Below are 16,578 nucleotides of genomic sequence, written 5' to 3'. Positions count from 1 at the left end.
CCAACAAACATTTTTTTTAAAAGATTTCAAACGTACTTTTCCATCTTATTTTTTATCAACCTTCCCTTAATAAGTTTCACGATATTATAGATTTTGTTAATACCGTTCAAAATAATGCAAATGATTACGATTGAGTTATTTTCCCCACATATCCATGAAATAAATATCAGATAAATTCTTCCTTTCAGTCTGTTAAAAGTGGTAGATAAGTTAGCTGAATACTCTACTAAAAAACCTGCCAATATCTTTCTCCCCGAAGCAGAAAGAAACAAATACCTGACACCCCATTGTCAGGATATTTCCAACACTCGAGTCTCTTAATCAATTAAGCAACATCGACTTTCAATTGCCGTCGTAAGTGGACTTCATCACCAATATAAGGCGATTGTTGGTGTGTCAGACCAGCAGAGAGACCTCAGCTAGGAGCAGGGAAACAAACGCCTCCTGTTGGTCAAACTACCTCAGTGTTTTTGAAACTAGATCCTTCTTTATCTCGACAACATCTCCATCATGGTTGGCAGGTCTTTGGTAAGAAAAAATAACAAGATAATAGAATATTACATGATCTTGAGCTACATTGATCTAGTGGTAACATACTTGAAGTTGTTTGATGATGAAGACCCTAAAGGACTTAGGCTTCGTGTTGGATTTGTAGAGGGAAATTTCACGCAGGGAAGTTTGAAATGCTTTATAAATAATTCAGGACCTACAGGACTTAGTCTACATGTCAGATTTATAGAGTGAAATTTCACACAGGAAAGTTTGAAGTACTTTGTAAACATTTCGGCTAGAGTTAATTTTCTAGAACATTATCCAAAGGCTCACAAGTGGTGTTATGATACCACCTGAACTATTCCTATACAAAGATATAGATGATAAGCATCTAGCATACGAGACTATATCTTTTTTCTTCTTATTTCCCACCGTTATCTTTACATTAAGGGGTCGGTTGCCTGATGCACTCTCTTCAATGCCTTCTATCAAAGGCATTCTCTTCCACCAAACCTTTTCTCTCCATATCATTCTTCACCTTATCTCGTCATCTAATTCTGTACCTCCCTCTTCCCATAACTTCATTTTGGTTAATTTATGAACAAGATCATATAGATTATATCCAATGTCCTTGTGAAATTGCTCCTAGCTTAATGTAATTCATACCATCTATTATCCATTTTCATTTAGAATCTATGTAATATCCTATGAGATATTTTATTAACGCAGAATAACACACCCTCCCTCTCTCAACCTACCCAGACCCACATATTATCCCTTCATATACTTTACATCAATCCTTCCAATACTAATATTTCAAGAATAAGTTGAACTCTTAATATTTGGTTTGTATTCAAGAATGGGTGCCCTATCTGTTTCCAGGTACATTATTCGGTAGCTAAGCTTGGGTTTATTATACATAAATAACATCTTACCCAGAAATGGTGTCTAATCTAGATAATGATTTGTCTATTACCAGATACTTTCTGCTATGGCTACGTTTGTTCTGGTCTTGTGTCTAGGCTGCGCATCGTCTGCTCCCTCCTCGCCATCTTCTTCTTCCTCCTCTTCCCCTGCTCTCCTTAGAAATCTGGCCAATGGAAGGACGGTTGCTAAGAGGTTCTTCGGCTCCTCCTGCCAAGGCTTCCAGTTCAGCAAAGAGCTCTACAAGAAAGTGGACGAAGTATGCGATGAGTGTACAAACCTCTACAGGAAGTCTTACATCAAGGAAGCCTGCAGGTAAGGCATCGCTTAGTTACTTCTATGAAATGATTCACATCTCTTGAGAAAATGTCTTCGCCATAACAGTCATCATATCTTATCGCTGACATATCGAACCAACGTCAATGTCGAACCAACGGGAAAGCATAGTCGTTTGACTCTCTGAAGTCTTGATCTGAGCAATGAGGGCCCAGTGGACACCTTCGTAAGATGTCTTCGATTGCACAATACCAAGCCGTACCAGTAATAGATATTCATTCTCGCTTTTCCAGGACCGACTGCTTCGTAAACGAGGTCTTCGAGAAATGTCTGGAAGTTCTCATGTTCGATACGGAGGAATATCTAATCATCAGAGAGGCTATCGCTGGCTACTAGTTCTGGTATGATCAATTATAAACGATTGAAGATGTGAGAATTAAAATGTTCACTGAATTCCTATTTTATTCTCTATGAATCATGTGTTCTATTGCATGAAATGACTTGATAATTGAATACACAGAAGCGTTGTTTAATTCGTGAAATATTTCATGCATTTGCAGTGCTATTTTAAATTGAAACTTACAAATTAAAAATTCTTTGTTTCTGAGGATCATAATCCTTTAATTTCATTTGTAACAGGATCTCTGTCAAATTAATTAACTTGAATATCATTGAATGAAGTGACTAATTTTATTTTTATTCTAGGACTGATTTGGAGGCTGAAACCACAGTACGATGCACACCTGATCTCACCGAGAAAAACGACACTTGTCTAATGTATCTTTTCCGTATTTAATGTATTACCAGACTTTGTTTATTTCTCATACATCTATCTGGAAAATATGCGAAAGGGCCACTATAGTTGCTGCAGAGATTCCGGTCGAAATAAGCCCCGCCCCATGTCTCCTGCGTTAACAGCGCATCAAAACGCATCCCCTTAAAGTGATTATAAGTCAGTATAGTTTGAAATTTGTAGGGGAGACGTGATTGGCTGTGACGTCATCAAGGGGTGGAGTTTATTTTGCCCTGAATCTTTGCAGTGACTATAATAGAGGACAGTTTAAAATCATGTTAGTTTGAGGAGACATAATAAGAGGAATGATATCATATATATATTATGTTACTGTGATAGATGTTGTCTCCTGCGTTAACAGCGCATCAAAACCTTAAAGTGATTATAAGTCAGTATAGTTTGAAATTTGTAGGGGAGACGTGATTGGCTGTGACGTCATCAGGGGGTGGAGTTTATTTTGCCCTGAATCTTTGCAGTGACTATAATAGAGAACAGTTTAAAATCATGTTAGTTTGAGGAGACATAGTAAGAGGAATGATATCATATATATATTATGTTACTGTGATAGAGCTATATATGGAATGAAGATAAATTTAAGTAAGCTAACTAGTTCCAGTGACCAGAGGAATTATGATATCGAGATGGCCAATAACTTTGTGTGTGAAATTTTCTGTTACATATAAAAAAAAACATGTTTTAGTTCCGTAATAAAATGACATCATATTAACAGAGGATTCTTTTTAACCCAAGATAATAACAACTTAAAAGCTGAGCTTATAAACTATCAAATGACACGTTGAAGTACCGCCATTTACTCTAAAGTGTAAAAAGGTTTCCTTATATTAATTTATTTACTTCTGAAAGCATTCCTTCGCAATAGTTCATTTAATTCTTTCCCCAAAGTGAAAAGCGATTTTTTGGTAATATAGAATCTCTATTGAGAAAAGACATTCATTTGATTCTTACTTAGCATGAGTGTGTACGAACATAGTTAAGGATTTTTTCATGGCCACTGAATTGTGAGCCCAAGAGTATTGCGAAAGAAACGAGAGAAGAGAGACAAGTTGGAAATACTATATACCTCACAGTTGTCAGAACTTAGCCATTAAGATAATAGGCCTCCCTGTAGTGGTTAGGTTAAATGAGGTGCCCTGGAATGCCTTGAGAATAAAGGGTTGTTTAGGTAAGACCCATTTGATATGAAAGAAAGACCAAAAACGTCTACCTTGAATCAAGGAGGAGAAAGAGGGCTAATATATTGAAAAGAGACTTGAGAATAACAGGAACACAGGAGTTTGCTTATGATTGACATGCAAAATATAAACCACAACAGGCTCTACAACAACAATAACAGCAGCAACAACAAGAACTAATGCAGCCATCTCTAGTCCACTGCAGGACAAAAGCCTCAGATATGTCAATTCATACCCATATGATTAACATACAAAATATAAACCACAACAGGGTCTACAACAACAATAACAACAGCAACAACAACAACAACTAATGGAGCCGTTTCTAGTCCCCTGCAGGACAAAAGCCTCAGATATGTCAATTCATACCCTTATGATTAACATACAAAATATAAACCACAACAGGCTCTACAACAACAATAACAGCAGCAACAACAGCAACAAATGCAGCCGTATCTAGTCCACTGCAGGACAAAAGCCTCAGATATGTCAATTCATACCCGGGGTTTGGCCAGTTTTCATCACCTAGCTGTCCACTGCGGATAGGTGATTGTGGGAGTTTTTCGTCTGACTGCTGACAGCAAACCAACCTTATATTGGTGGCCTTGACTAGTACAGCTATTCTGATTATGGCGATACGCGACGATACGCAAACCCTTTCACCACATTAAGGTATACCTAGTTACAGTTAGCCTTCTCTTTGAGTTTAAAAAGAGCAAGTGAATGGTGAGCAGCTCTTCTAGGAGAAGGACACTCCAAAATCAAACCATTGTTATCTAGTATTGGGTAGTGCCATAGCCTCTGTAGCATGGTCTTCCACTGTCTTGGGTTAGAGTTCTCTTGCTTGAGGGTACAGTCGGGCACACTATTCAATCTTATTTCTATTACTCTTGTTTTGTTGAAGTTTTTATAGCTTATATAGGAGATATTTATTATCGTTGTTACTCTTAATTTTTCTATTTTTCCTTGTTTCCTTTCCTCACTGGGCTATTTTCCCTGTTGGAGCCCCTGGGCTTGTAGCATCCTGCTTTTCCAGCGAGGGTTGTAGCTTAGTAAGTAAGATAATAATAATAATAATGATAATAATAATAATAATAATAATAATAATAATAAACCTTTCTAATCTCTACAGCTGACGACCTTGGCGAAAGCGTATAGCATTCCCAATAACCTCCCGCACCTTATTAGCATAATCATGTATATATTATCTCTCTCTCTCTCTCTCTCTCTCTCTCTCTCTCTCTCTCTCTAACGGTTGTCATCATATTTATCCTCCCGTCTCTCTCTCTCTCTCTCTCTCTCTCTCTCTCTCTCTCTCTCTCTCTCTCTCACTGTTTCCACCATATTTATCATCATGTTTCTCTCTCTCTCTCTCTCTCCCTCTCTCTCTCTCTCTCTCTCTCTCTCTCTCTCTCTCTCTCTCTCTCTCTCTCTCTCACTGTTTCCACCATATTTATCATCATGTTTCTCTCTCTCTCTCTCTCTCTCCCTCTCTCTCTCTCTCTCTCTCTCTCTCTACCTAGCTGTTGCCACCATATTTATCATCCCGTCTCTCTCTCTCTCTCTCTCTCTCTCTCTCTCTCTCTCTCTCTCTCTCTCTCTCTCTTCCTAGCTGTTGCCACCATAATTATCATCCTATCTCACTCTCTCTCTCTCTCTCTCTCTCTCTCTCTCTCTCTCTCTCTCTCTCTCTCTCTCTCTCTCTCTTCCTAGCTGTTGCCACCATATTTATCATCCTGTTTCTCCGGTTTTTTGTATCGTCTGTTTTTGTAATAATCCTGTACTCTTATCTCTCGAAATATATTTACACGAGTTTCCCATGACAAATGAAGTGAAAATATGTTTTAAACGAGGAATAGGTATGGGGGGGGGAGGGGGTGTCGTTAAGTGTAGACTATTACTTTAATATAATACTGAATTTTACCAATTATGTAATCAAAACAGGTTCAAGACCAGTGTGATAAAATTGAATCTTGTAACCTGTTCTGTATTATATAAACTGTCGTGCCACTCAGCAGGGTACTAAATTGGCTCCAGGTTTTGACAGACCCTAGGAGGCAGGAACGAGAGAGAGAGAGAGAGAGAGAGAGAGAGAGAGAGAGAGAGAGAGAGAGAGAGAGAGAGCCAAGTCTTAATGTGTCAAAGTTAGCCTGTTTTTTATGCTACCTTAGCAATGACTTCTAACTTTATTACAGGCTGTAAAACTAGGTGTAATCTAGAAACCGTGTCTTTAAATTATTACAGTTCTGTAATAATTATAGCTGCCAAATGTGTAGGAAATCATACATTATTATTATTATTATTATTATTATTATTATTATTATTATTACTTGCTAAGCTACACCCCTACTTGGAGAGGCAGGATGCTATAAGCCCAGGGGCCCCAACAGGGAAAATAGCCCAGTGAGGAAAGGAAACAAGGAAAAATAAAATATCTTATCAGTAACAACATAAGAATAAATATTCCCTAAATAAACTATAAACTATCAAAAGGTTTAAGGTTTAAAGGCCGCTCATGAATGGCAGAAGCAAGAGAAAGTAACAATGCCCTAGAGACTGACCACATATACATATGATCAGCGCTCAAGTCCCCTCTGCACCCAAGTTAGGACCAGGGAGGGCCAGGTAATGGCTGCTAATGCCTTAGTAGGTAGACCTATAGGTTTCTACAAACCCGGCATCCACACCTCATAAGGATGGTGAGATTAAAGACACTACAAGAAACTATGGAGCATGAGCGGTACTCGAACCCTAGTCCGACAGATCGCGAGACAGGGATGTTTCTAATAGGTTTTACTGTTAAAAAAATTGCCGTAAGAAAATGGTTAAAATTCTGGAATAAATATTACCAGGTATTTACTGTTTTAAAAACGGATATATTGACGTAAAGGAGTGATATTACGGTCACCAATCCGTAAAAGATAATAATAAAGTAAGGTAAAAATTACGAAGATTTTGCCATTTGATGAAATCTAAAGTTTTGGAGATGAAATCTAAAGTTTTGGTGATGAAATCTAAAGTTTTGTAGATGAAATCTAAAGTGTTGGAGATGAAATCTAAAGTTTTGGAGATGAAATCTAAAGTTTTGGAGATGAAATCTAAAGTTTTGGAGATGAAATCTAAAGTTGTTTTGGAGATGAAATCTAAAGTTTTAGAGATGAAATCTAAAGGATTTCATCTCCAAAACTTTCTCTCGAACTTGATCCAGATATAGCATCGATCTTTTTACTATTTATATCAGCCCAACCTCCTCCCCCCCTTCTAGGACCCCTTACCCCTTCCCCAGGGGTAGGGGGAATGTCCCCCTTCCCCAGGGTGGAGGGGGGGGACTCCTACCTCTTTCCCAGGGGGAGGAGGACCTCCTACCCCTTCCCCAGGGAGAGGAGGACCTCATACCCCTTCCCCAGGGAGAGGAGGACCTCTTCCCCAGGGGGAGGGGGAAAGCCCCCTCTCCCCCGCATTTACGAAATGAATAAAGCCCCTATACTGAATGATTACCGCTAACCAAGAGACGTGTAAACCAATTAGTATAATTACTTGATTATTAAAAATAGTATTGATTATCTAAACGATACATTCAGGAATTTCTGGATATATTTCATCCTCCAGAGGATAATTCTCCCTTGTACGTCTTCGATTTTGGATCTTCAAAAGCAAAAACCTAATGGGAGGGAAATAGATTTCATTTAATTACTATTTTGGTATTTGGCAATCGCTTCCCGTCTGATATCACCAGCATTTTGCCACTATAAAAGTTGATGGCTCTGGATAGAACCAGCAAAGAACTCGCAGATTTGGTAAGAGGAAGAAGAAGAAGAAGAAGAAGGTAACCAGTGATAGAGATCGTAGAACCAGCAAAGAACTCGCAGATTTGGTAAGAGGAAGTTAGAAGAAGAAGAAGAAGAAGAAGAAGAAGAAGAAGGTAACCAGTGATAGAGATCGTAGAACCAGCAAAGAACTCGCAGATTTGGTAAGAGGAAGTTAGAAGAAGAAGAAGAAGAAGAAGAAGAAGAAGAAGGTAACCAGTGATAGAGATCGTAGAACCAGCAAAGAACTCGCAGATTTGGTAAGAGGAAGTTAGAAGAAGAAGAAGAAGAAGAAGAAGAAGAAGAAGGTAACCAGTGATAGAGATCGTAGAACCAGCAAAGAACTCGCAGATTTGGTAAGAGGAAGTTAGAAGAAGAAGAAGAAGAAGAAGAAGAAGAAGAAGGTAACCAGTGATAGAGATCGTAGAATTCGAGGAGTAAAAACAGCCGACAATCGTAAAGAGGTCCGCCATATTTGCCTTGAGCTACCGTGATGTCTTCCAAAAGTATGGTGAGTTTTGACGTCGATTTTACGAGTTTTAAGGATTTTATCAGCCTTAAACAAACAATTTATAAGTCCCCAATTCACTTAAACGTACGAGGGAATAGGAGTAAAAACAGCCGACAATCGTAAAGAAGTCCGCCATATTTGTGCTTGAGCTACCGTGATGTCTTCCAAAAGTATGGTGAGTTTTGACGTCGTTTTTACGAGTTTTAAGGATTTTATCAGCCTTAAACAAACGATTTATAAGTCCCTAATTCACTTAAACGTACGAGGGAATAGGAGTAAAAACAGCCGACAATCGTAAAGAGGTCCGCCATATTTGCCTTGAGCTACCGTGATGTCTTCCAAAAGTATGGTGAGTTTTGTCGTCGATTTTACGAGTTTTACGAGTTTTATCAGCCTTAAACAAACAATTTATAAGTCCCTAATTCGCTTAAACGTACGAGGGAATAGGAGTAAAAACAGCCGACAATCGTAAAGAGGTCTGCCATATTTGCCTTGAGCTACCGTGATGTCTTCCAAAAGTATGGTGAGTTTTGAAGTCGATTTTACGAGTTTTAAGGATTTTATCAGCCTTAAACAAACAATTTATAAGTCCCTAATTCACTTAAACGTACGAGGGAATAGGAGTAAAAACAGCCGACAATCGTAAAGAGGTCCGCCATATTTGCCTTGAGCTACCGTGATGTCTTCCAAAAGTATGGTGAGTTTTGACGTCGTTTTTACGAGTTTTATCAGCCTTAAACGAACAATTTATAAGTCCCTAATTCACTTAAACGTACGAGGGAATAGGAGTAAAAACAGCCGACAATTGTAAAGAGGGTCCGCCATATTTGCCTTGAGCTACCGTGATGTCTTCCAAAAGTATGGTGAGTTTTGACGTCGTTTTTACGAATTTTAAGGATTTTATCAGCCTTAAACAAACAATTTATAAGTCCCTAATTCACTTAAACGTACGAGGGAATAGGAGTAAAAACAGCCGACAATCGTAAAGAAGTCCGCCATATTTGTGCTTGAGCTATCGTGATGTCTTCCAAAAGTATGGTGAGTTTTGAAGTCGATTTTACGAGTTTTTAGGATTTTATCAGCCTTAAACAAACAATTCATAAGTCCCTAATTCACTCAAACGTACGAGGGAATAGGCATAGATTGAAATAAATAAATAAGAATGGAATAAAGTCACCCTTTTTAAAAATAATCACCACTTTCCTTAACTGATACTGAGTCACCCTTGCATACCGAGTTAATGGTGGGATCAGCACTTCGGTTAAAGACCAGTCTTGGTTAAAGAAGTCCCGAGTGGACATATACATTGACTCACTAACCGTATGATTATTTCATTAATCGTTTGAATAGAGTCAACTGTTCTGGGACTTGGAGCGGAGAGATATTTTTGTACATTCTACGGTTTTTTTTTTTTTTTTTTTTTTTTTTAAATAAGTGAATTAGTCGAGTTTTCTTTTTCATACCGTAAAATAAGTTTAATAAGTTTACGTCTTAGTGATTTTGTAAATTATAAAAAGGGAAGGCCTTATACAACAACAAAAACAACAACAACAATAACAAGTTCAAAGTTGGAGCAAATGATTTTTTGTTGACCAGGCGGACATGAGTCTTTTTATAGTTTATTTATGACATATTTGTTTTTGATGTTGTTAATAGTTTATATATGACATGTCTGGTTTGACATTGTTACTTATTTTAGAATGATTTATTGTTAATTTGTTCTCTTCATTTATTTATTTCCTTATTTCCTTTCCTCACTGGGCTATTTTTCCCTGTTGGAGCCCCTGGGCTTATAGCATCTTGCTTTTCCAACTAGGGTTGTAGCTTGGATAGTAATGATAATAATAATAATAATAATAAATGCAGCCGTTTCTAGTCCACTGCACGACAATGGCCTCAGACACGTCCTTATTCAAGTCTGGGGTTTGGCCAATTTTCATCATCAGGCTAGCAAATGCGGATTGGTGATGGTGGGAGACTTTCATCTGATAGCTCACAGCAAACCAATCTAGTATGAGTGTCCCTGACTAGTACAGCTTTGCTGATTATGGCGATACGCAAACCCTTTCACCACGTTAAGGTATCCCCACTCAGATAGGGAATTTCAAGTATAGAAATCATATTGGTGTAGTTCAAATATGGAAGATAATATCAAGGTCATATCAAAATATGGGAATGTTATGGCAAAGATATATCTAAATATAGATTCAAGGGTTAATTTAAAAATATACACTGATAAAAACCGCAATTTTAATCGGAAATTCACCGTGAAAATATACTGTTCTCAGCCGTATTTCAGTAAAATACAGGCGACCGTAATTTTGCCCTACTTAATTATTCTCTTTTACGGGTTGGTGACCGTAATGTCACTCCTTTATGTCAATATATCCGTTATTAGAACGGTAAATGCCTGGCAACATTTATTCCATGATTTTTATAGTTTTTTACAGCAAATTTTTAACAGTGTAGGTCTATAGAAAGGTACAATATGGACAATATTACTGCGCATTAGTGCTTAAATATGGATAACAGTATAATGTATAAATAAGCTAATATGAAGGATATTAGGGTTTAGTTAGATTCAAATATGAAAGATACTATGGAGCAGTGACGTTCATAGATGGAAGACACCATATATATAGTTGAACTCAAAAATGAAAAATATTTTGACGCAGTCAAAAGACACACTATAGTGTAGTTTCATGTCGTAGAATCTAAATATTGAACACATAATGGCACAAATATACATTAAGAACAATAGCAAATAATAATAATAATAATAATAATAATAATAATAATAATAATAATAATAATAATAATAGCTAAGCTACAATCCCAGTTGGAAAAGCAGGATGCTATAAGCCCAAGGGCTCCAACAGAGAAAAACAGCTTAGTGAGGAAAGGAAATAAGGAAATAAATAAACTATCTGAGAAGTAAAGAACAATTAAAATAGAATATTTTACTAACAGAAAGTACATTAAAACAGATATTTCACATATAAACTATAAAAAGACTTATGTAGCCCGTTCGACATAAAAACATAATAATAATAATCTTTGGCTATATCAAACAAAACTGCATATCACTGATTTCTGAACTTATTCAATCATCTTATTCTTCTTCTTCTTCTTCTTCTTCTTCTTCTTCTTCTTCTTCTTCTTCTTCTTCTTCTTCTTCTTCTTCTTCCGTGAATACATATTAAGCGGCTCTTCTTTTAGAAAATCTTCTCATAGCAATTATCTATTTCATAATCTGATGATTGATTGATTAATTAGTGAATGCTGTCCTAAAAACCTGCTTTAAAATCTCATGCCATTTGATTAACTTAACCTGAGTTTTAAAGTTAGAAATCAAACTATAAGCGAGATTACTGGAGTGCCATATGCGGATGAGATCATGGTGAGGGGTAGATGGAGATGGTTTGGGCATGCTCTTCGCACTCCCCGAGAGAGATTAGTTCACCAAACTTTCAACTGTGTTCCACAAGGCACTAGGAGAGTTGGAAGACCCAGGCTTACATGGCTGAGGGCTATGAAGCGCGAAGTAGGGATTAGTTCACCAAACTTTCAACTGGGCTCCACAAGGCACTAGGAGAGTTAGAAGACCCAGACCTACATGGCTGAGGACTATGAAGCGTGAAGTAGGATGAATGGAGAAGTATTGAATTAAAAGCTCAAGATAGAGACGACTGGCGAAATCTAACCGAGGCCCTTCGCATCAATAGGCGTAGGAGGAGATGATGATGATGATGATGATAAATTTTAAGATATTAATATTAATAATGCTTAGATGATCTTTCTTAACCAAATAGAGAATAGAATCACTTTAAAGATAACTAGTACATACTTAGAAAGATCACCTTACTTAACTATAAGTAAGGAAAGTATGATGTTATTTTTTTTAGTAAATATGAGAATCTGTATATATTTTTGATTTTGCTTAATGAAAATTTTGATGAATAATCTTAAATCATATTGATATCAAAGCTTAATCTGAGATTTATTAAACTTATATTTGTATATTTTTAAAGGTTTCAAAATATATTTCCGTAATTTTTATTATCATTATTATTATTATTATTATTATTATTATTATTATTATTATTATTATTATTATTATTATTATTATTATTATTATTATTATTATTATTATTAGCCAAACTGAAACCAATTTTAATAACCGGAATTATAAAATACACTTAGAAAAATGAAAATAAAAAAGGAAACAAAACAATATATATATATATATATATATATATATATATATATATATATATATATATATATATATATATATATATATATATATATATATACATACATATATATATATATATATATATATATATATATATATATATATATATATATATATATATATATATATATTACTTGCTAAGCTACAATCCTAGATGGAAAAGCAGGATGCTATAAGCCCAGAGGCCCCAACAGGAAAAATAGCCCAGTGAGGAAAGGAAACAAGGAAAAATATTTGAATAATATTAGAAATGAATAAACTAAAACAAGAGACTGATTTAAACACAGTTTCATTTGACTGCGTTCAGACGCAGCTCAACATTGATTAAATTTCAACCTGGTTTCGGACGCAGTTTCACATTGCTTGAATTTCAACCTCACGAAGTCTGTGGTTTAGAACTACCTAAGCATGAGAGTTTGTATGTTTGTTGGTTAACTGAAGACATGATTTCAAGCGTTTTTTTTTTCTTTTTCTTTTTTTTTTTGCATTTCATGTTAGAATAATCTGTAAAAATGATGTCAATAATTCTAATAATAATGATTTTAATCTATTTTCTATATATTTTTTGAATTTTAAGTTAGAATAATCTAGAAATATATATATATATATATATATATATATATATATATATATATATATATATATATATATATATATATACATATATATATATATATATATATATATATATATGTATATATATAATATATAATATATATATATATATATATATATATATATATATATATATATATATATATATATATATATATATATATATATATTATAATCATCACGTATTTACTAAACTATTCAAAATATTTTCCATTAGAGAATCTAAAATCCCGAATCAATATGCCATTATCATTCCCTATTTACTAAAGTATTTAGAAAATAATTTTCTAGAATCTTTAAAAATACAATTTTTCCATCATCAGATCTGGGCGACTATCTCCCTCGGAGCCATTTTGATCCTCGGCAGAATCCGTCCGGCGACCTCTAGATCAGCCGAAGGTCTGGCCCGGATCGAGCGGCTCCTAGCTTTGTCTTCATCCTCCTCCTCCTCATCTTCAGCCACGCCGTTTCTGGCTTCGTCCGATCTCGAGGCAAATGACCATTCGGTCGACAAGAGAACCATCATGGACCTTAATTGCAAGGGCATCTTCGACAGGGAGCTCCTGAAGAAGTTGGAGCGGGTGTGCGAAGATTGCTACAACATTTATCGGAAGCCTTATGTTGGAGTCGAATGCAGGTGAGGTTGAGGTGGCTTCATATTTGTTTTTATCTTGAAAATGTATTGATAGTTTGCTCTCAGTTTCAGTATAGGGGGATTCGGATAGGTGGGGGAGGGGAGGGGTGATTAGGATTTTGGAAGGATTGGAGGGTGATGGAAATGGAGGTACAGGGAAGGAGAAGGAGAGGGAGACCAAAGCGAAGGTGGATGAACTGTATCAAGGATGACCTTCGATCAAAGGGATTAACCGGTGATGAAGTGTGGGACAGAGGTAGATGGAGAACACTGGCCAGAAACATCGACCCCATCTAAAAGTGGGAAAAGATGCAGACAAAGAAGAAGAAGAAGGATTGGAGGGGAAAGTGTTAAAATAAAGTACATTCGGAGGTGAAAAGATTGGGGCAGACCCAATTGCTCTTTTCGTTGGTTTTGTGGCCACTTTCCTCTTGTTAAGGGTAATCAGTTCTTCTAGGAGGACACTTCAAAATCAAACCTTTGTTCTCTAGTCTTGGGTAGTGCCATAGCCTCTGTACCATGGCCTTCCACTGTCTTGGGTTAAAGTTCTCTTGCTTGAGGGTACACTCAGGCACACTGTTCTGTCTCGTTTCTCTTCCTCTTGTTTTGTTAAAGTTTTTATAGCTTATATAGGAGATATTTATTTTGATGTTACTCTTAAAAATTTAATTTTACCTTGTTCCCTTTCCTCACTGGGCTATTTTCCCCGTTGGAGCCCCTGGGCTTATAGCATCCTGCTTTCCCAACTAGGGTTGAAGTATAGCAAGTAATAATAATAATAATAATAATAATAATAATAATAATAATAATATTGTGTCAACATCATACCTTTGGACTACCAGGAGGTGATTTCTGTTACCAGCCTGTGAGGGACTTGTTTTCATGATTATTCCTTTTCTGGGGTTTGCTTATTTATTTATGTGTATTTACATTTTTTTTTTTAGTTCAAAGAGCCTGTGCTTTTTGTAGAGCAATTCATTAAGAAATAATATGCACTTATCTATGGTAGTGAGTTCCTCTTTTAACTATAAATATATTCGTTACTAAGTATTAATTTTTGTTTTACCATATAAAGTAGGCCATTTTACTCCAGCTGTAGCATAAAAACATTATAAACCCAGAAAAATACTTGGTAATAACCTTGCTTGAACTAATATTTCCTCAGGAATATATCTTGACTGTTTTGTAGTCAATATCATAATATTATCGTTTCATAATTCATGTATTAATTCAGATACATAGTGGTCAAATACTTAGTTTTTCTCAATCAAAAAATATTCCAAAAGGTCTTGAAGAATTAAGAAAATCTTATAATTCCTGTTTTTAAAGAAAGTAAATAATATTACTATTACTAGCTAAGCTACAACCCTTAGTTGGAAAAGCAGGATATTATAAGCCAAAGGGTTCCAACAGGGGAAAATAGCCCGGTGAGGAAAGGAAATTTTACGTCAAATCACGAAATTATTCGACTAGGATTTGAGACAATAGGAAAATATATAAGTTATAAGCTATTACAAGTCCTGTTTTTAAAAGACGTATATAGTATAGCTATTACTAGCTAGGCTACAACCCTAGCTGGAAAATCAGGATGCTATAATCCCAAGGGCCCCAACGGGGTAAAATAGCCCAGTGAGGAAAGGAAATAAGGTAACGAATTTTACGTCACATCTTCCCGGAGTTATAGTCAATTATTTTTAGTGAGGCAGATTTGCACCGACCTCGCAGGGGTGCCCTTTTCGCTCGGAAAAGTTTCCTGATCGCTGATTGGTTGGACGAGATAGTTCTAACCAATCAGATAGCAGGAAACTTTTCTAAGCTAAAAGGGCACCGCTGCGAGTCGGTGAAATACGCCTCATTAAAAAAAATTGAGTATAGAGGACTGTATGAAACGCCTTTCTCTTACTGTATGCTTAATAATCTTCCTTTTTTTATAGGAAAAGTTTCCTGATCGCTGATTGGTTGGACGAGATAGTTCTAACCAATCAGATAGCAGGAAACTTTTCTAAGCTAAAAGGGCACCGCTGCGAGTCGGTGAAATGCGCCTCATTAAAAAAAAATTGAGTATAGAGGACTGTATGAAACACTTTTCTCTTACTGTATGCTTAATAATCTTCCTTTTTTACAGGAGCAAATGCTTCGGGAACCTCATCTTCCGCCAGTGCTTGGACGATCTTCTGATGATGGATGTTGTTGAAGAGTATGTCAACATGGTGCAAGTCGTAGGGAAATGATTGCTTCTTTACAAGCAATTGAAGCGAAGATCACTGTGGGCTTGTGACCTCTGGCTGGTTTGAGAGACTATAGTACAAAGGTGGAATATTTATTATTTATTGATTTTAGATCTATGGTAAAACGTCCTTTTGTATTACAGATATATGTAATTTTTAGGATAGAATACTTGTGGGTGATCGTATAGATTGCTCGTTTTTTGTAGTGATTTTTGGTTTTTGGTAGATCAATAGTAAAAATGTTTTTTTAGGATTTAACGCATGTTTGTGCTCTTAAATGACAAATGAATGATGTGTGTCTTTGTTATTCTTGATAGAATACAAATTGTAATAAACGATAAATTTAGTGTTGCAATAAAAACCTGATGATGAAGGAAAACTGTTCAATTTATTTACCTGCTTAAATATGTCTATTTATAAAGACTTGTTGTCTTCCCTGATCTGGTATTTGTTGACTGAATGCCTCACTTATAACACAGAAAGAAATAGATATCTGTTTGAGGCTCGGGGTGAGGATGGCCGGTTCATCCTTGCCAAGATTCTTGGACATGATGTGTCGTACAATCATAGTGTCATCTTTAAATCTATATCAGAAGCAGGTCCTCTTGATGCTATTCAACTTCTATAACATATTTAATTTTCTGGTTTTAATTGAATATTGTTTTAATCTTTAATTATAATAAACGATATCGGCGTCAATGACCTTCGATGTCAGGTCAGACAAGTTCAAATAATTCATTCATTCATTCTTCACTGATCTGACCTTTCTTGTACAATCGATTTTTGGATGCTATAAAAAGATTATAGATTTGATTGCATCATTGCTTTGTGTATTTCCAAAACCTATT

The 16,578-nt window shown here is 35.9% G+C and overlaps 2 protein-coding genes across 5 annotated transcripts; both read left to right on the top strand.

The window, feature by feature from the left end:
• Positions 1–411: 411 nt before the first annotated feature.
• LOC137617029 (molt-inhibiting hormone-like) lies at positions 412–2,116 on the top strand. Its single transcript, XM_068346887.1, has 3 exons — positions 412–528; positions 1,472–1,731; positions 1,986–2,116. The coding sequence occupies exons 1-3, from the start codon at positions 511–513 to the stop codon at positions 2,086–2,088; spliced, it is 381 nt and encodes a 126-aa protein (XP_068202988.1). The 5' UTR covers positions 412–510; the 3' UTR covers positions 2,089–2,116.
• Positions 2,117–7,609: 5,493 nt separating this feature from the next.
• LOC137617028 (crustacean hyperglycemic hormone B-like) lies at positions 7,610–15,881 on the top strand. 4 transcript variants are annotated; one of them, XM_068346884.1, is made up of 4 exons: positions 7,610–7,948; positions 8,811–8,858; positions 13,192–13,505; positions 15,628–15,881. In XM_068346884.1, exons 2-4 carry the CDS (start codon positions 8,841–8,843, stop codon positions 15,731–15,733), a joined length of 438 nt encoding a protein of 145 aa, XP_068202985.1. In that variant the 5' UTR covers positions 7,610–7,948; positions 8,811–8,840; the 3' UTR covers positions 15,734–15,881. The 4 variants fall into 4 exon arrangements, with proteins under 4 accessions (XP_068202985.1, XP_068202984.1, XP_068202986.1 ...); XM_068346883.1 differs by lacking the exon at positions 8,811–8,858 and having other exon boundaries at positions 7,612–7,995; XM_068346885.1 differs by lacking the exons at positions 7,610–7,948; positions 8,811–8,858 and adding an exon at positions 8,092–8,170.
• Positions 15,882–16,578: the final 697 nt, after the last annotated feature.

Source organism: Palaemon carinicauda, chromosome 23 (genome assembly GCF_036898095.1).
Source record: "Palaemon carinicauda isolate YSFRI2023 chromosome 23, ASM3689809v2, whole genome shotgun sequence".
Classification (NCBI taxonomy): Eukaryota; Metazoa; Arthropoda; class Malacostraca; order Decapoda; family Palaemonidae; genus Palaemon; species Palaemon carinicauda.
The sequence above is the reverse complement of the archived record's forward strand: the minus strand, read 5'-3'. Positions and strand labels throughout refer to the sequence as shown.

Excerpts from the sequence above, each read along its gene's own strand:
- LOC137617028 (XM_068346884.1), top strand. Across the intron at positions 13,506-15,627 it reads TATGTTGGAGTCGAATGCAG|GAGCAAATGCTTCGGGAACC; the intron begins GTGAGGTTGAGG and ends CCTTTTTTACAG.
- LOC137617029 (XM_068346887.1), top strand. Across the intron at positions 1,732-1,985 it reads TACATCAAGGAAGCCTGCAG|GACCGACTGCTTCGTAAACG; the intron begins GTAAGGCATCGC and ends TCGCTTTTCCAG.